Genomic DNA, 19,983 nt, shown 5'->3' with positions numbered 1-19,983 from the left:
CCCGCCGCCGCCGCAGCCGCCTCCACCGCGCAACTCCGGCCGCTCCGCGCGCAGGACGGGGGCAACTTTTCCCTTCCGTTTGAACTCGGAGCGTGGGGCTGTCGCGCCCCACTGCCCCTCCTTTCCGTGCCCTCCCTGTCCATCCCTCCCTTGTGTGCACCACCCCAGGCAGAATGTTGCTACTTTGCGGGTCCAAACCTGGTCTCTTTTGAAGATATTACTAATTTTCTTTGACTAAAAGGCATGAAGTCAAGTAATTTTGCGCTATTTTTTTTTTTTTTTCTTTATAAGTGTGAGCTTTCATACTGCTTTGGTACATTGGGATCTGACCATTCATCACCTACATGAAGTTAAATGCTTCAAATAAAATGTTTATTCACCACTCCCTTAAGAAACCTGCTGCTACTACTGGCCTTCATTTAGCAGGAGATAACGGTTTAACCGTAATACTTTCTGGAAAGCTAAAATGTATCAGTTGTTTTCTCTCTCCTCTCTAGATTCCGGATTCATTTCCCACATGACATCCCTTCTCATTGCAATATCCAACAGTAATAATACCGGCTATTTGATGTCAGAGGGCTCTTAAATGCATCTTTTATGTTGAAATGGTCTGTTTGGGATTTAGGCCTAGCATTAATAATAGGTAGCAGTTGCTTTTAGTTATTGTAAAAGTTTTTTTTCCCCCTAACAAACTTCCAAAGTTCCTATTTTGGTAACTTGTAGAAGTACGGAGTGAAACTTTTCCAACCACTTCTGGCAAGGTTCACAATTGCATATGGATAAGATGCAAAGTGTAAGATAATTTGAATGAATTACCGACTACAGTGAAAATGCTGAGATTGGAAGGCTGAAGTTCTGGCTGGGGAAAGTTAGCAACACATAGAACTTGTAGATAATACCAGTGTGCTGCAGTAGAGAGAAAGGAACCTAACAGATACATTAGGGTCTTCTCAAGTGAGTTCTGAAAAGATAAATTTATATTATGGGATTGTGCATATATGAGGATACTTGTGTATCCATGCAGGCCCAGGACATAGGTATTTAACAAAGTTGGCTTCTCTTGGTTCTGAGCTATTATCACATTAAGAGAGTTTTCTTTTCTTTTCTTTTTTTTTCCTTCCTACATATTTGACAGCGTTGATTGATGCATTCACTAGGCCTTCTTCTGGAAACACCACTAAGAGAAATGCTTATTTAGTCTAACAGTTTGTGAAGAAAATGTACAATAAATAGTGAATGAGGGCTCGTATATTTTATGGGTTCTTCTTTTTAAAATTGATTTACAATTTATTTAACTAGCCGGAATATTTATAATGCTTTAGAGTCAGTTTTAGAAAGAAAAACTTAGGTAGTTTATTGCTCACTAAAAAAAAAAAAAAAAAAAAAAAAAAAACAGATCCAGTAAGCACAGTGATAAAAGTACTCATGAAAGAATAAACTCTATTTACTTGTATGTAATTTAAAAAAAAACTTTACCGGGAAAATGCCACATATATTAATCCAAGATGAGCATATCATAACCAAGTTATGTATCTGGCCAAATATAGGTGAACCTTTAAAAAGAAGCAGTTTGTAGAAATATCAGCATTCAGTGATTCTTAAATTTGGCTCACTTTCAAACAGATCGTTTAAGGTGCTGATTCAAAGTAATACAGGTTTTCAGGTTTGTTTTTATTGGTGGCCTGTAACTTTCTCACAAAGTGCATATGTAAAATATTCTTTGTTTTCTCTTGAGTATTTTTAAATATTACATAGCTTATGGCGATATGTTCAGCAACATGATTTATAAGGGCATGCTATTTTTTTTTTAAGAGTAATCATTTATGCTCTCTCTAGACATTTCCTGCCAGCTAATGATATTCTTTACTTTTGATGTTCTGGAATATTTCTAATCATGAGTTGAGAAAGATACATTTTTAAAAATTAACTAGCACTTTAACTGTGCGTGAGAGTGAAATTATACAAAATATTGTGCTCTTTTATTGATACATTCTTGAAACCTTTAGGGAGTAATAAGTTGTAAATACTTTTGATGCAGAATTGGGGACTTGGATTATTCTTAATGTCTAGTTGACATAGTTGGCCTTGTTTAAGGGTTTTATCATGAGATATATGGGCATTTGGTTGGCAGGTAAACAGAATTCTTTAGAACATGAATAAACGCTCTTTGCAGTTTTTTGAGAACATATTGGGAGTATTTTCGAACACTTAAAATGCCTTGTTAGTATGTTTATTTAAAATGTTTATTATCATTAATAAAACTTTTAAATAACAACATTTTAACATAGATATGAATTATTTGGAGCTAAGTTATTATTTGCATTATAAAATGGGGCTGAGACTTTAAAATGAAATCCTCCTTTTGGTGAAAGCTCACTTTGTAAAGGTAGACTCCAAGAGTTCTTTGCATAGTACCACAGATCCTTGGTTCCCAGCATGTCCTGTGTATATAAGAAAATCAGTCAATCTAAAAGACTGTTTCAAAACTAAAATTTAAGTATTTTAGAGCATTTTAATAATTTAGTAATGTTTAAATGCTTTGTGGTTTGGCATATACCTTAGTAGATAAACTGTGACTTGCCCCCAATTTCTCTCTTCTAAAGTATGGAAATAAGAAAGATTCTGAAACATCAGAAATTTAAAAAATGCTAATGTTTTGTGGTAAAGAATAATATAATTCTTGTATTTTTCTCTGTTCTCCCTCCGCTTAAAGAATGCACACATTACGAAAGCTGACTACTTCTTTTCTGGATTCTTTTATTGAAAAAGAGCAGTTTTCAAAGCTAAACTTGAAACACTGAGACTGATGTTTGCTTAGAGAGGAAAAAATAAATGTTAATTATTGAAGTGATTTATTATATATTATATTAATATATACTTTTAAAAAACCAATTATATACAGTGTTTAGATGACTGGTTATAATTTGCAAAATTTTAATGGACTTGACTATTAAAATATTTTATGAATTTTACCTTCTCTCTTTACATTCGAACATTAAAAATTTTAATATTTGCTTTAATAGTAATAATATTTTGAGCATTACAGTTACTTGTGTCTCCAAAGTACGTATTTAGATGAACATAACAAAAAATAATGAATTCTGTAATATTCATCTGTCCTGTATGCCCTTTTAAAAAACATTAAATAGCTCTGGGTTTTTTATCCTAATTTATTTGAAAGTAAGTAATTTATCTGTTTTTTTCTGGAGGGAGGTTATGTGGCAGAAAGAAGTTACGTAAGATTAGTGTGGATTAGTTAATCAAAAGTTAGATGTGCTCCGAAAGCCTTGCAGAGGTTACTGTTTAATTTTTTCTTTATTTTTATTTTTATATTTTCTAAGAAAATGTCATGTATAAGAATCAAACATTTTAAGTAAAACAGGAATAAAAATTTAAATGTTTTAAATTATATTTTATTTTCAAATTATCTGAATTTTAAGAGGCAACCATGAAGGGTCTCCTGGAGTCTTGTAAACATTGAATATACTAGGTTCTCCGTTTCCCTGTAAGAAAAAGCCTGAAAAATTATTTTCAAAAATTAAAAAATCTGTTTTTGGTGATGATTATTACTGAAGGCATTTCACAATCATATCAGTAAATTAAATGCATTTAGTTGCAGCAGTGTTGTCACAATGACGCACTCTATTGACTTTCTGGCATGTATGCTTTTCTTTGTTTTTTTCCATTTTTTTCTTTTCTGTTTCATTCCCATAGTATCAGCAATTATGTCTTGGGCATAGATCTTTTATTGTAACTCACTGAATATCAAATTCATCTCTTCTTTTGTATACGAACCTGTCAATTTATTTTTTTAAGTTTTTGGTTAAAAAAATTATGTGCAACTGTAATACTTGAGATAAATTTAAGATATTACCAAAATAAATAATGAACATATTATAGTCTACATGCAATATTTTTAGAGGGAAAGCCTTTGTTTTCATTGATTGTGGAGATGATTTTTGCTCCTAGACTTCCATAAACATTGACTGGCATCTAAATGTTTAGGATTTGCCAATCTGGCTGCCGGGCCCTGGCTGTCCTACAAGTGGTGAGGTCAAGGCTGGGACAAAAGTAGATATGCCTTCCTTGAAATAGGGTTAAGATATATATTGTTATAAGCATTTAGATAAATTTCGTGTACTATCTATAAGATTTGGGAACTAGGCCCAACAGTAGAAGCTGGTGCGCTTTGGTGACCATATCAAAACATTTTTTAGTTTTTAGGAATTTTTTTCCTTCAGATTGTGAGAAACAATAGTGGTGGTCTTCCACCCCAACCCCCCTCTTCCTGTAGGGATTCTGTGTATGATTTTGGTAATGTAATGCTTGAATCGAATCTCAAATGAAACAAGGAATTTTTTTTTAAGGTGACCATATCTGAAGAAAAGTTGTTTTCTTTTTTCGACATCACATTCATATTTTTGTTTGCATTCATTTCCCTAGGATGAATTTCATCCTTTCATTGAAGCACTTCTGCCCCACGTCCGAGCCTTCGCCTACACATGGTTCAACCTGCAGGCCCGAAAACGAAAATACTTCAAAAAACATGAAAAGCGTATGTCAAAAGAAGAAGAGAGAGCCGTGAAGGATGAATTGCTAAGTGAAAAACCAGAGGTCAAGCAGAAGTGGGCATCTCGACTTCTGGCAAAGTTACGGAAAGATATCCGACCTGAGTATCGAGAGGATTTTGTTCTTACAGTTACAGGGAAAAAGCCTCCATGTTGTGTTCTTTCCAACCCCGACCAGAAAGGCAAGATGCGAAGAATTGACTGCCTCCGCCAGGCAGATAAAGTCTGGAGGTTGGACCTTGTTATGGTGATTCTGTTTAAAGGTATTCCTCTTGAAAGTACTGATGGCGAGCGCCTTGTAAAGTCCCCGCAATGCTCTAATCCAGGGCTCTGTGTCCAACCCCATCACATAGGGGTTTCTGTTAAGGAACTCGATTTATATTTGGCATACTTTGTGCATGCAGCAGGTAAGTGCCGTGGTGAGAATTCCTTCCACTTTCTTGTGTGTGTTTCCTTCCTGATTGCCTCTGTGTGTGCTGGATCATTCCTGAACTTCCCGAGTTGCAGGACATGTACATAAAGCCAGGGTGGTTTTGAAGATAGACCAAAGTCAGAGCAGCCAAGACCCTCTGTGTCTGAGGTACCACCTTCATTCAGGTGGAAAAGCATAGCTTTGAGAGAATTCTCACTAAGTTTAATTCTTTTGGTAAGTTGTGTTATCAAAGTTGTTGGTGGTGTTTTAATCACATTGTTTTGATGAGGAGTGAGAGAAGCCTTGTGAAAACCCCTGTTATGAAGAATATATTTTAACTGGCAGATGATCTAGTTAAAAAACATTTAGTTTGGTAGTGAGGCAATATTTTTAGCTGCTTTTCTGCTGGGATTTTTTTAACCTACTGGGGCCTCTTCAACCCCCTGCCAATTAAGACGTTGGAGGTAAGATTACTATCAAATTGCTGATAATTTATGAAAGAAAAATAATCACGTTAATAGACAAACTTAGTAGTTTTGTATTTAAGAATTTGTAGTGTTGTCTCAGATAGCTAAGGGAAACAGAAAATCCAGCTGCTTAAGTAATTGATGGAGTGGTTAATGTTAAAAATAGTCAACCTGTAAAGTGCATGAACACATTGAGAAATCATTATTGGTAGTTTACGTAGTGAGTTGCTTTGATTTATTATAAAGTTCTTTATTGTTCTTTTAAGGCATGTTTTACCCATGCATGTTTCAGCATTTCGAGTAGCATTTAGGATAAAACTATTGAGAACTGGATAAAATAATGCATTTTTACTTTGTTCCTTTCGTCTTGTTTTAGACAAAAGGCTCATTGTGTTATGTGAAAGCTCAGGTCTTGTGTAACATGTTGACTTTTATATGTACACATTGGTCTTGCTAGATTACCTTCATGGCTGTTCCTTGAGCCAGATGGAAGAAAGAAGTTTGTGGAGTCCTACCCGTAGGTTATGTTGGGGTTCATGTATTTATGTATTTTTTCCACAAAGGAGAGAGAAGATGTAACCTGTAAAATCAACACTGCACTGTTTTGCAAAACATTTTTAATTCTAAAAATGTTGGCTTTTTTAAAAAAGAAGTCAGCTGATAGTCTATTCTCTATCATTTCTCTCCATATATATTTTAGAAAGAGAACTTTTGTTATCCATCTGTCCTTATATAAGAAACTGGAGAAATTAACTTTGCAAGCATGTCACATAATCATTTGCATTCTGTTGGCAGGGGATAGATGAGTATTTTAGAGGATGTGATCTGTAAGTGTTTCAAATATTTGGGTTTTTGAAAATGTATACTTAATTATAAGTGCCTGTTGCTCTAGCCAGTTCTGGATAGCATAAATGGGAAAGCAACACCTCTCAAATGACCTCTAAACAGGAGCGAGTAGCCCTCCCTTAACTCCCTTTGAACCCTATCGTTCATTTGTTTTGCCTATTGAAAAAAGCAAAGTTAAAAATTTTTAAATTTATTTGCATACGTAAGTGAGGCAAGGTGCAAAAAATATGGGTGTTACAAGTGCTTTCAAGGAGCGTTCTTTAAACTCTTGTTAGAAAAATAAATTATAAATTATAATGAATGCTTTAATTGACCGACATAGAAACTTGAGGGTGCCAATAGGTGATGCAGACTGTGATGTTTGCTTCTTTACAAGATAATATCAAAATGAAATATCTGTGAAGCTTTTCTCAGTGTGAGCAGTATCTGTTCTGAATTTTTGACTTAAACATTTCCCTTAGGATTAAAGAAATGCAACCTTTCTAGCTATTCCCATTGCATGAATTCTGTTTTGTTGTTGATGATTTATTATTATGCTCTTGCTCCAAATCCTTGAACTAACAATTGTTGGTTGTCGCAATACCTGAAAGGGTTATGTTGGCAAAATGACATTTAGAAGGTTGCTTAGGAGAGTGAGCATCCTTATTGCTTATGAAAGATTTATTGACAGCAACCTGGATCAGACTACCTTTTGGTTTGGTTTTTCTGATGTATCCCAGAATCCTTTGTTATGTCTGAATGCCAGCCAAGTGTTTGGCCATTGGTCTTCACAGGACCGCAGTAATGGCTGCTTCTCTGTGCGCGCAACAGGAAGACTGCAAAAGAAAGTATTAAGGGCCTTTTGTCTGAAAATATTTCAAATTCGATTTAAGAGATTTAGAGACCTGTTATTTGTGGAAGAGAAGCTGCCAGTACAAATATGAGGTAGATTGGTCAACTTACATACGACTGATTTGACAAGCATCTGTTATAATACTGAAGATTTGTAAACACTAAACAATGTTTTTACCTCCTTAAAAGTTTTGAGAACTTGCCAGTATTGGCAGGAGGCAGCGACTCTGAAACGTGCTTGGAGATACATGCCAAAACCATTGTGGCCTTTTCACCTATAGTGTGTTTTTTTTTTTTCTCTCTTTCTTTTAAAATGTTGTATTTTTTTCCCTGCCAAAATGCCTTATTTTTTTCTACATGTCCACAGAAATGAGATCTTCTTTTCCTTCTAAAAATGTATACAATAATTATTGCTTCGTGCATCGGCCTATTCATTGGAAGTTGAAATCTTAAAACATACATGTAAATACTGGAAGCAAATGCAGAAGCAATAATTTTTTTAAAGCGGAGGTGACATTCTAAGACTTATTGAGGTGCTAAAATACAATACATAAACTACATTCCATTTTTTTTCTCTAAATTCAGTGGCATTAGAACTGTGAATTTTGTGGCAGATAAACAGTAACAAGTACAGTGAATCAGAGTGGTTCCATAAGCCTGAGAATTTCATCTCGTTAAAAGTATAAAAGAACAGAACCATTTTATGCCTTTAAGTTGGTCTCTCTTTGAGTTGTCCTTTCCATGTATCATATGACAACTTGGAGATATTATGGTATTGTGGCAAATGGTTTTCTTTGTGGGCGTGTAACAGTAAAGCTAATTTATGACCAGTCTTTACCAGATGATCTGTATCAGAATCTACAATATACCCGGCACGTGGCAAGGTCACAATTTAAGTTGTTAAGGTCATAACCTTAGCCACCAGGCATTTGACCTTTTAGATAAAGTTAACCTTTGTTCATTAGTAGGCACTCAACCAGAACTTTCTGGAGCGTTTTTTTTTTTTTTTTTTAAACTGCTTCTGTATAACTTCTGGTAATGTAATCAGATTCTAGAAAGATTCTCAATTGAATTAGTTAAATTTTGTAAGAGGTTAGACTTTTTAAGGACTCATCTCTTGGATAGAGGTAGGTTGCTGTATTTAGGCCATACAATGACAGTGTTGTGATTTATATTTGATAGTTATTACCTGCTGTGGGGTAGAATAAAAGCTCTGAGGCAGCTGTGTGGAGACATTTAAAAACTAAAATTAAACAAATATAATTATTTTTAATTCAAATAAGGCCTTTACTAATTTTCTAGTGGCATTAGGCCCAAAAGGTAAATCACAATGAACCATCTTAACTTTTTTCAGATGAGGAATTTTCTAAGATTGGAAGTATTTTTAGTGGCTTTAAAATTTACTTTGAAAGACTAATAAGTGACCAAAATTTGTCAGATGATTGCCGTAATTGTTAATTAGCCAGTGACAAAGTAAATTGATATTGTCCTAATGGCAGTATGAGAGCTTGTTAGTTTTAAGGTAAAAAGTGAACACTTTTGCACATTAATCTTTTGGTGCAATAGTTACTTTTTTTTTTTTTAACCGATTGCTTCTATGCTACCCCCATTACTACCTTTACTTAATTTTGTTTGGACCAGGAACAGCAAAGTTCCCGTCTCTCTCTGAAAAAGCTGTTTCAGTGTCTCTGAAGCTCGGTACCTGTCCTGTAAACCTGTACAACAGTATTACTGATTACCACATTACTTTTACCATATTGTTCACTTAATTATGCTGTCATGAATGCTCATTTTAAATTATTTAGATTACTGCTAGTTTTGCTCTGATATGCCGTGCATTCTTCTATTACATCCAAAAGAGAAATACTCCCATTCAGGTGCATTTTAGTTTTATTTTGGCTCCATGATTGCCATTCCTTCATATAGTAATAGAGAAAGCCGTGATATGCAGATAGACCAGATGGTCATGTTGACAGATTGAGAATTCACTTCCTACTGCTTCAGAGCAGGTGTAAGATTAGGAGTGTCTGTGTATGAGTGTGTGTATGCTTCGTGTGCATGTGTGTGTACATTCAGGCTGCTGCACACAGAGCAGTTTGAGCAGTGGGAATGATTTCTTTTTTAAAAAGCTGGTATTTTGAATATAGCATAACTATACATTTAAGTTTATCAGTGCACATAGAATAATTATTATAAAAATTTTTAAACGAATCATGTTAGATTGTTAGTTTATAATTTTATGCCAAATTAATTATGATAATTTCTTAATTTTTAGGTGATTTATCACATTAGTTTGAGGCAGTATTGCATATCTAAAATATATTCAGTATATACTGTGAGTGGATATGTATGTATGTGTGTTTCTGCTCAAGTCTAGGACTGTACATTATGTAATTAAACTTATTCAGTACTTTAATAAACTCCCTAGTAGAAAGTAGTGCAGTTAATTCCTATGATTTCTAATAAAAAGTGTGTTTGGAAAAAGTGATATTTCAAATTAATAGAGTAAGGACCACCCTATCTCAAATTTTAACTCTATACTAAACTCAAGGTAGATTTTGTGGCTGACTGATCTCCTGTGAATTACTGGTCTATGCACACATTTTTAGAAATTTTTATTTATCTTTTAATTCTTCAAAGGAGATGGCACTAGCAATCAATAAACTTGAGATAAATATGGCTTTTATATCCTTGAGTGTTTTCTGTGTAACTTGAGGATAGTAACAATATCCTTTATCTAGAATGTAGTAACAAAATCCTTTTTCAGAATGTAGTGAAAAAGATGGAAGTTCAAATGCAGGGAGTGTATAGGAATAAGGAGAAATAGTTTTTCCGGAGTAAACCTTTGAATGGAAGTCAGTTCATTTATGGCTAAGAGGTTTGGAGGCTGTTGGTTAGAAAATTTCCCAATGCTGCTGGCTTGGATTTGCCTTGTCTTCTTTTCCACCCAGTGATGAATAGCATTAATTTAAACCTATTTAAGGCTAGTGTGGGAGAAACCACAGCCTTTGTTGTGGTCACTGCTGTACACAGTAGGACTGGGTGTTTCACTTGGTTAAGGCTTCAAGCTGCTTCCAGAGGACACAGAACAGCCCGCCGGCTTTTAAAATCTTGCACAGAAGCAGCAACAATTCTAATTGCTTACAAATGTCAATATAGATTATTGAAAACAATTTTAAGGATTAGAATAGAAGAAAAAACATAAAATACAGATTGAGTTCAGTGAATGTGCTGGAACACTGGTTTATTGCCATTTCAGCAATAATTTCCTCATAGTTGTTTAGAGGTTAGAGCTTGTTTTTAAATATAGTATAAATTGTAAATTCTTGGAAGGTAGGTAGGGGAAGGAAGAAGTCAGGTGGAGGAGGAAGAGAATAAGTGAACTGGCATCCTTTATTCAGAGAAACCCAAAACCGTGAACTTAATCGCAAATGGAGATGCTCTAGAAGTGTTTTGATTTAAGTAATGACTAAAGGGATCTTGGGTAGTAAGATATCAAGTGGAGAATTTTATAATCTATCTTCCCACAATTTTTTCATAGCTTGTTTCAGATTAAGATACTATTTGGGGCTTTGGGAGTTTCTATGCGAATTTTTGGAAAGAAAAGTTTTGCAAAAAATTCTTTTTAGAGTTTAGGAGTCCAGTTAGGAACATTGTGGTACACATAACCTTGGCAAAGAGGCTATGCAGATATTATTTTTACTACTTTGCTTTTTAAAGTGGTAGCTCAGTTTTGTCAACATTTTTGGCTCTTTCCCACTAAGATAACTGTAAAATACACATTATTGATCCAAACTTTGGTGGCCCTGAACTTAATAGAATTCTCTACCTGCTGCTTACGCAGAAGTGACTTTTTCCCTGGGTTTCCCTCAAATATTAGAAAACAATTCCTCATGTTTTGTTATGATAATTCCACAGCGTAAAAGCATATTTTGTCTAATGGAATTAGTCCTCCCGTTAATGTTCTAGTTAAATAAACATGGCTTATGAGGCAAAGATGATAAGCCCAAGAAATGACAAATTACAGCAACTCTGTAGCAGAGGACGTATTTTGCTGTTCTGTTTGTAAAACAAGTTAAATAAGATAAAATTGAGAGAAAGAAGTTCATTTGTGTAATGTATTTTCACAAATCTTGGTCTTCTTTAAAATGTAATATGTTGCTAACCCTAAACCCAGAACTGATTAGGATGATCATAACTGGAGAAGGAAGGGGGACAGCTTTAAAGTTCTTTGTCTGAGAACTCTGCATTTACTTCTCTACTTGTCTTTCTAATACTTTCCTGGTGTTAGATATTTTGGACCTAGACCAATTGGGAGTAGAGAAAAGGAGGTGGATGGGAGAAAGGAAGAAAAGAAGTGAAATAACTTTTATTGAGTGTCTATTCTGTAGCAGGCACCGTACTGTTTTTACCGTATATTGTAGCTTGCTGTTTCTTTTCTTCTTTCTTTTTAGCAGTATTATAAGTAATATTCTCGTCATTTGAACACATGAGAATAGAGTCTCAGAGTGGCCAAGTTACTTGCACAGGGTGAGATTCAAACCCAGGTGTCCTGACTTCAAATCCTGTGCTCTTAAAAAAATTCAAGTCCATTTTATATTATTTTTTAACATCATATTGTCTGGGGTTAGATGTCATTTAAATGGTATCACACACCTACCTTGAATCAAAGGGGAAATACAAAGTTAAAATCCAAAACCTTCCCATGGAGGTATTTTACTGTTGAGTTTAGATATTAGTGACAGAATGAGGACACACTTGGTTAGGGAAGAGAGAAATGGTTTCATGCTTGTCGGTGCTGGGGTCAAAAATCTGGACTTGCTCTTTTTTGCTTTTAAAATGTTGAAGTTTAGTGAATAGAAGCATTATGACACAGGTTTAAGTTTTTTGTTTTTTTTTTTTTCCTTGTAGGATAAAGTTAGATTAATAGGTTCTGGATGTCTTGAGAAGCCATTGAGTATTAAAGCAAGTATTATTTTAAAAATCAAATTCCATGTAATATCTTACTGTACAGATTTTTGTACAGATTTTTATATGCACAAGAAATATATATTTCTGACTTAATGATTAGATTTTATGGTTTAAAATTTACTTTGCTCTGAAAAGATCCTTTAGTTTGTGGACTCGTGTTTAATTATTTAAAAAATAAAAATGAAAAATGTGTGAGAAAAGGGTGGAATTTTATTAGTTTAAATGTTTTTTAAAAACTTAAAATAGAAAGGAAAAAATTTTTAAATGGGGACAGATTTCATCTTTAATGCCGTTAAATGACTAAGCCGTATTTTCATTTCCTTAATCTTAGACACGATCAGTTCTTAATGACTTCAGTGCAAAAACTCAAAGCCTTGTTCAACATGAATTTTGTAATTGTACGTAGAAAAAAATGACTAATAAACACAGTTTATACTACATGAATTCATTATACATATTCTTCTAAGGTTTGTTTAAAAAATAAACTGCTGAACAGGATTTGTACTGAATAAAATTGAAATATAACTTTCTTTTTAAGAAATATTTGTAAGTCTTAAAGTTAGGGTTGCAGAGTATCAGTTATGCTGGAAAGGGAAAACTGAGGTGTGTGAATAAATGTGATTAAATTGGAAACAAAAGAGAATTAGAATTTTAAAAAGAAAAAGACTGATACTCCATTGACCATTGCATTTAGTTTTATGCTGCCTGACTCCTTTTTATTAGATTTTAGCTTAAATATCATCTCATAGGTCTTTCCTGACTCTATTATTTAGGCATACATTCAGCTGAAAATAAAGTAAAACCCAACTAGTATAGCTGAAACAGATAACCTTTTTATGCCTCTGGTAAGTGCTTATGGTAGTCCTGAATAACCTTTGAGTTTCCAGACAGACAGTTTTAAGAACATATTATATTCATATAAAATATTTAATGGCTATTTTTGAAATGCTCTATGGGTTAAAAAATTGAAGTGGAATTAAAACATTTTAAAAATGAATACTATGTAAAATTTTATATGAATGTCTGTGTAGCATCTGCCATTGTCAGGCTGTTGTCTTTGTTGCCATGGTTTGGGTGATTTTATTTCCTTTTGTAATTTTGCCAGCCTATGATTGGGTAGTGCATTGCACTCATGCTGTTGGAGAAGATGTATCTGTGGTGAGTCATATTGCTTGATGTGAGTGGTAATTTTTGGTAGGGAAAGGTATTCGTCAGTGGATAATAGGAACTGTGGTGTTACAATGTCAATCTTCATTTAATTTTCAAATTAGAGACATATTACTTAATGTCAAAAATCCAAAGCCATCTCTTCTGTGTTGATAATGTGCTTGCCTCTTTCCCCTTCTACTGTCAAAGGCATTTACAATTCTGTTTATGTTAATCTTAAAGAGATCAGTTATTTAATTTAAAGCTCCTACATAAAATGAATACTGTACATACAGGAGAATAAATACTGTACATACCCATCATTGTCACTTTCAAATGTTCCATTGCCTTTCAAAGGAGCTGACATTACAAGTCCTTAGGTTGACGAATTCTCATCAAGTTTCGTGAAAATGTTGGCTGCAGGAGTAAAGTCGAAGGAGGCCTATAGACAGATGGATTTCAATGTTGAGATGACATCAAGCCCTTCTTCGTGGCATTTTTTAACATTCCAAATGAATGAGAGATGGAGATGCTTAAAGGGCTTACTATAGAATAAGTAATTAAGAGATTGTGTATCTACATGTTAACCTCTGTAGCATATTATTAAACAGAGTTGTGCAGGCTCAGATAAAATAGCAGATCAGCGATGAAAATTGTAAGGATCTTTTATGCCGAATGTACTGTATAAATAATATTACATATTAAAATATAGAAAATTTTGTACCTGAAAACATGTTGTCGACACTAATTGGAAGTTAAAGTTAACTGGGTTACAAATGTTTAAGATGAAGCAAGGATTCTAGATAAGAATTCAGCAAAAGCTTGTTTGCATAAGAGATGTTTGCATCTTTGTAAGACAAGATTTTTGCATGGATGCCTATCATGTAAAAATTACTAAGTTACTAAAGTTTCTCATGGATTCATTTAGTTGCCCCTGCCCCCCCCCCCCAGCTTAAATGCGAGAGGTTCTCTTTTGTAGAGTAGTTTCAAGTAACTTCTGAGAATGAACTCTTTGTAGCAATACTGTACAACAGCGTAACTATTGTACATTCCTGTCAGGGAAAGATAATCATTGCAATACGTTTATTGTATGGTCTCTTAATATGTGACAAGGACTTTTATTAAGATTTCTTTCTTCTTTTTTTTTTTTAACTGTAATTTTGGAAGTCTCTTCCCTGCCCACACCCAATCAACAATTACAGTGGCTTTAAAAAAAAAAATTAAATGAGCTTTTATTATTTTCTCACCTTACTCACTGTATTAGACAAAAATCTTATTTTTAAAAAAGGTTTTGGAATTCATGTATTTTAGAGTTTCAGTAAAGTGAAGTGGGAATAAAAACTAACAAAATGTGTCATCTCATTGGGCCCAGGATATATATACAGTTCTTTGGAGAATGAGGATATTGCAGTCTGAAATGTTAGGATTGAAGAAGTAATTGTTCTAAAGATATTTGCCCCTAGACTCAGAAAAGACGACATGCAAAATGGATAAATGTAACCCTTTGTACTTTTGCCACCTACATTTTTATACTACAGTGACTCTGATTTCTCCAGAAAGGTCAGAGGTTTCAGACAGAAAGCTTTGTAATTCTTCAATGAGAGTCATTTTCAGTTTTGCTATGTAAAGATGATTATGCATAGCTTTTTACTTTATTTGCAGTTGAGCCTTAGAGGTGCTGGGGTTGGGGAGAATGATAAGTTAAGTGAAGCCTTGTTAGATGGACTGGAAAGGAACGTGGATTCATTTTTTGTCTCTTTACTACCAAATGCCCTAGTTTAAAAGTGAGGACAGAGTAGTTTTAACAGTTCGTTTTGCTTTGTAATACAGCACTCTATTACAAACTCTTTAAACACATTGGTCGGTGGTGATGTGGGGGAGTAGAGATTGTAGTTGACTTTTGCTGTGGGTTACTCCTGTTATTTAGGAAACAGAGATTCAGAGGGCATTAGTAACACACCTAAGGTCACACCTCAGTAGTAAGTGGCAAAGGCAGCATTCAGGCCAAATCCCTCAGATTCCAGACTTGTGCTCTTGAACTCCAATATTTAAATTATCTTTTCTTATACATTATTTATTAGCTCTTCACATAAACCTTAAATTTTGGGTAGGGGAGCTTTCATAATTACCTTTATGCACGTGAAGAAGCAGAGAGGTTGAGTAACTTGTCCAAGTTTACTTGCTTGCTGAGTGGTTAAGATTAATAACTAGGTCATCCCCTTTAATGATCTGTTTTTATGTCTAAGGTGTTTCCTAATATATCAGAATCCAAGCTCTGCTTCTGCATTTATGGATGGAATAAAAAGTGTCCTCTAGAAGTACATAGGAATGCTGAAAGCCATTGTTTTCTCTGAAGTTCAAAGAGCAGTGAGAAACTAGAGTTTTTTCTGTTTTGGTATTAGATTCAGAGTTTCCTACCTGGAAGGAGTGTGAGAAGTTCAAATCTTCATTTTACAGTTAAGGAAACTAAGTCAATGCATCCCAGGAGCTATGGAGATGGAAAATTCTTGTGTTAATTGGAGAGCAGTTTGTAGCCTGTTACCATATGCATAAAGGTGGATGCTCTTTGGTTGGTATTGGCATAGAATATCTGTTTTGGTTGCCTTTATTGACAAACTCTACCGTGTCATTGGCAAACATGTTTTGAGAACTTACTACCTCTAGGTTCCAAAGATGCAAAACTGAAGAAAATCCTATGAAATGAGTTGATGCCATCTCAGATGTAATTTCCTAAGAAATTAAGATTTTAAAGCATTTGATACTTTTAAATTAGAGTCCTTTTGGCTAATATCCCGTACAAAGTTTTAAACGTTTGTAGAACCAGTTGTTTATATTACCTTTTTTAACAGTGTAATTGGTGTATGTTGAGGAATTCTGTCATTTGACTCTAAGTGTTATATTTTTTGTTTTCTTATATCAAAAATATTTATGTAAATGTAAAGAAAACCTAAGCGGACACAGAAGAGGATGCAGGTACTTTCTGTTATTTAATAGTTCTTCTCTGTAGCATGTTTTCCTCCCAAAAAGCTGGTGGTGCACAGAAAAGTTCTATTTCTTTTTTTTTTTTTAAGGACATCCTTCTAGCAATGCTGAAATATAAAACAAATAGAATTATAGGAAAACTAAACAGCAGAAGCATGAGAGAGTGGAAAACAGAAAGGAAGGGAAGGCTTGGAAAGCAGTAGTGAATTCATTTGGCATTTGGTAGTGGTTCCTAAAACATGGCCAGGTCCAAGTAGCATAGCCACCTGAATTCCCTATTTTGCTTTCTCTCAGAAGAAAGTTAGCAATCTTGTGACTTTTATACTGAAGTGGATTTTAAATTGTCAGAGGTCTCAGGCTGCTTTGCCTTTTTGGTCCCGTTAAAAGAAAGCCAATACGTATTACCTTGAGAGAGTGTGTAAGGGATCCTGTGTGTGTGTGTGTGTGAGTGTATTAATGGAGAAGTGGTGAGGGTCTTTGGGAAAGTGTGTGTGAGTGGTTATAGGACAGAGAAGAACTGTTACATGTCTGATAAATGAAATAACAAAAAGCAACAACAAAAATCTGGTGGTCCAGGGCCGGCCCGGTGGCGCACTGCTACAGTGCGCCGCTTGGGAAGCGCGGTGGCGCTCCCGCCGAGGGTTCGGATCCCACATACAGACCGGCCGCTCACTGGCTGAGCGAGGTGCGGGGGCGACGCCGAGGGTTGCGATCCCGTTGCTGGTCCCGGTCCGGTACGGGCGCGACACTGAGGGTTGCGATCCGTTGCCGGCCACGAAAAAAGACAAAAAGGAAAAAAAAAAAAAAATCTGGTGGTCCAAACAGTGTATGTGGGACTTTTTTGTTCTCTGTTATATCTGCTTGTTGTTTAATCTGAAAGTGAAATCTGTTTCTCCAGCTATGAATATGTGTGCTTTTCTTCGTATAGAGTGCAGAACAAATGAGTTGTTCTGTAATTATTTTCAAAAAAGCAGAAAATATGTGTGTAACATTTTTTAAATGGCACGGGATTGTCATAGAAACTCATTCTGAACACTGTAAATAAAAATGGTTGGGGATTAGTCACAGTAACATGTGGGACATCATGAAACTCAAGACAGATTTCTTTGTTGAACAGTCAATAAGAGAAATGAAGCAAACTTGATATAGTTCATGGGATGTTAGCAGTTCACTTCGTCCAGTGAAAGAAAAAACCATGTTGTCTTAAGCTTAAATAAGCCATCTGTATACAAGTATCAGAATTTACCTGTTGATTTTAGCAATATCTGATGGTTCGTTTATTTTGTGTCTTATTGCCAAATAATGAAAGTTTAAAAAGTTTGAAAATCTCTCTGTTCTTACCACTAATCTTTAAAATCATGTCCTTTCTTTCCTACCCACCATACTCCCTTATTTTCCTGTAATCTTGAATAGCATTTTTATAGTTCTGGCCTTATTGTGGTTTTTTTAGTCTCCCGTTTCTTCATTTAATATGTATAAAACTGAACATGTTTATGATAAATGGCCATCACTAATGCTGTATATTTTTAAATGTATATTTTCAGGTTAGAATTATGAGTCTGCAATAATGTCATTAGCACCTTTTTTTTTTTCCCCCAGCTGGCTGGTACTGGGATCTGAACCCATGACCTTGGTGTTATCAGCACCATGCTCTTCCAAGTGAGCTAACCGACCAGCCTACTGAACTTTGGGGGTTATGGAGTAATATAGCCATTGCTCCAGCTTATATGTGAGGAAATCATCTTTATGCCAACAGTCATTTATCTAGTATCTACTATGTGCTGGGTACTCTGCTAGGAGGAGAAATAAATGATTTCAATTTCATGCTGTTGAATTTTTAAAGAGCACAATTTTGATTAAAAATGGAGCTTTTCCCCTTAGGGCGGACACTCACATTTTTCATTGGTTTTGAATCATACTGTCTTGTCTGCAGGGAAAGCGTCTGCCAATCATGTCTTTATCTCTAGTGAGCATTTGCAGGTTTGTATGTCTGTCCTTGCTTAACAGGGTATGTTTTGGCGTGGTTACTTATCCTGAATTGGCAGTGATCACGGGCAATAGTAGTAGAAAAGTTAAAGATCAGAATTAAGGTGTTGGGCACAACTGTATATGGTAAACTCATAAGTTTTCCTTCCTATCCAATAAGTTTCCCTTCCTATCCAGTACTCTTATTAAAACTGTTAGACCAATTTCATTAGCTCCAAAATGCACTAGCATATGTAAATCTTCTTTGTTTAATCAGAGACCTATTGATTGTAGGTAACATAAGCCTCTCTAAGGGAAACAGAACCCAACTGCAGATAAGAGTTTCTTCCCCCAACACATACGGCATTCATGATTTTATTTCTCTAGGCATGTTCATTATCAAAACTATTCCACTGCAGACTTTCCCATAACGTGTTTTTGTCTGGTTCTGTTCTCATATCTAAAAGCTCCTACTGGTTTCAGCAAAGGATAATGGAAGCATTTTGACAGAATATATATTTCTTTTTTAAAAAAACTCAAACCTTAAAAATAATGAGAAACAAAAAGTTATAAAATCATTCGAAAATTAATTTGCTTTATAGATACTGAGAATGTCTTCTTTTTTGTGCTTTCATAGCATGCTAAAAGATACCAAATTCTGGCCATTTTCTTTGGTGAGCAATCACCAAAAGTATTACAAAGGGGAATAAAAGTAGAATGGAATTTTTTTCACTTATATTCTAAATGGACTGCAAAGCTGCAGAGAGTGTAGTGTACTAGCCTGCACTTTGCAAAGTATAAGGTACGGTATAAGGCATGGGATTTTTCTCGCTGTGCTTCCTAGGATTGGGTCACCTTATTATAACCGTTTCATATAGTGAAAAATTCAGATCAAGGTGAATGTATAGCAGTTGCTTATAAGGTAGTAATAATCTTGAGGAGAAGTATCTGTTTAGATGTTGTAGATTTTCATGTAATAACTCAAAAATGATCTTTAAATGAAAAAAGGCTAGTCAGGTATTGAAGAGGTAAATAGCTATTTTTTAATTTCTTAAAATTATGCTCAAAAGTTATGTTTAATATTTAGAATTTGAATTAGGAAGCACTCTAATTTTTTTTATTCCTTAGAGTATTATTGACCTCTAACAAGATATTTAATCTGTGAAATTATAGCATCTTAAATAAAAGTGGTTGTTTTAAACTTAATGTAGTTGATGCTATAGCAGTGAATTCATGGCCTTTCTTATAGTGTTCATCATTTTTTGTTTGGTGTTGCTGGTTGAACCCATCTGAGGTTGTGAAGAGTGTATGTTTAGATGGGCACTTATTGAGAGATCCTCACTGGTACCAAGTAACTGTATATCAGCCACTGTAATGCTTATTAGTGAAACTCTAACTTGTTTAATTATTACTTAATTCTCTGATTATATTTTTGTATCTGAGAGAAGATGATCACCTTCATTTTGCCAGACTGGGAAAGTTTGAAGTAGAAGACCTTTTTAAAGAGTTATATAACTAAGCATTTACAAAAATGCATGTGCTGAAATTCTGGCTAGGCTTGTGATGAAATAGTGAACTCCTTATTCAGTTATTCATCTTTAACTACTGCATGCCCACTCATGTTCAATCATGTTAAAAAAATTTTTTTTAGAAGTTATTCATAAGATCTCAATTCGATAACCAGATATTGAATACTATCACTGAAGGGAAGCTTTGAACTCATCTATCATCTCTCTTTTACCAAATATCAAAAATTCTACTATGTTTATTTCCTCATGTATATGTGTGTTTGTGT

The 19,983-nt window shown here is 34.6% G+C and overlaps 1 protein-coding gene across 6 annotated transcripts in view; it reads left to right on the top strand.

The window, feature by feature from the left end:
- The window catches only part of NFIA (nuclear factor I/A), a 367,279-nt gene that overhangs the window by 1,421 nt on the left and 345,875 nt on the right, over nucleotides 1–19,983 (top strand). For all 6 annotated transcript variants that reach the window (XM_008563311.1, XM_008563327.1, XM_008563335.1 and 3 more), the window contains exon 2: nucleotides 4,444–4,975. In XM_008563311.1, the coding sequence (XP_008561533.1) occupies nucleotides 4,444–4,975 (532 nt within the window). The remainder of the gene's footprint in view (nucleotides 1–4,443; nucleotides 4,976–19,983) is intronic.

Source organism: Galeopterus variegatus, unplaced genomic scaffold (genome assembly GCF_000696425.1).
Source record: "Galeopterus variegatus unplaced genomic scaffold, G_variegatus-3.0.2 Scaffold173, whole genome shotgun sequence".
NCBI lineage: Eukaryota > Metazoa > Chordata > Mammalia > Dermoptera > Cynocephalidae > Galeopterus > Galeopterus variegatus.
This window is presented reverse-complemented; position numbering and strand designations above follow the sequence as displayed.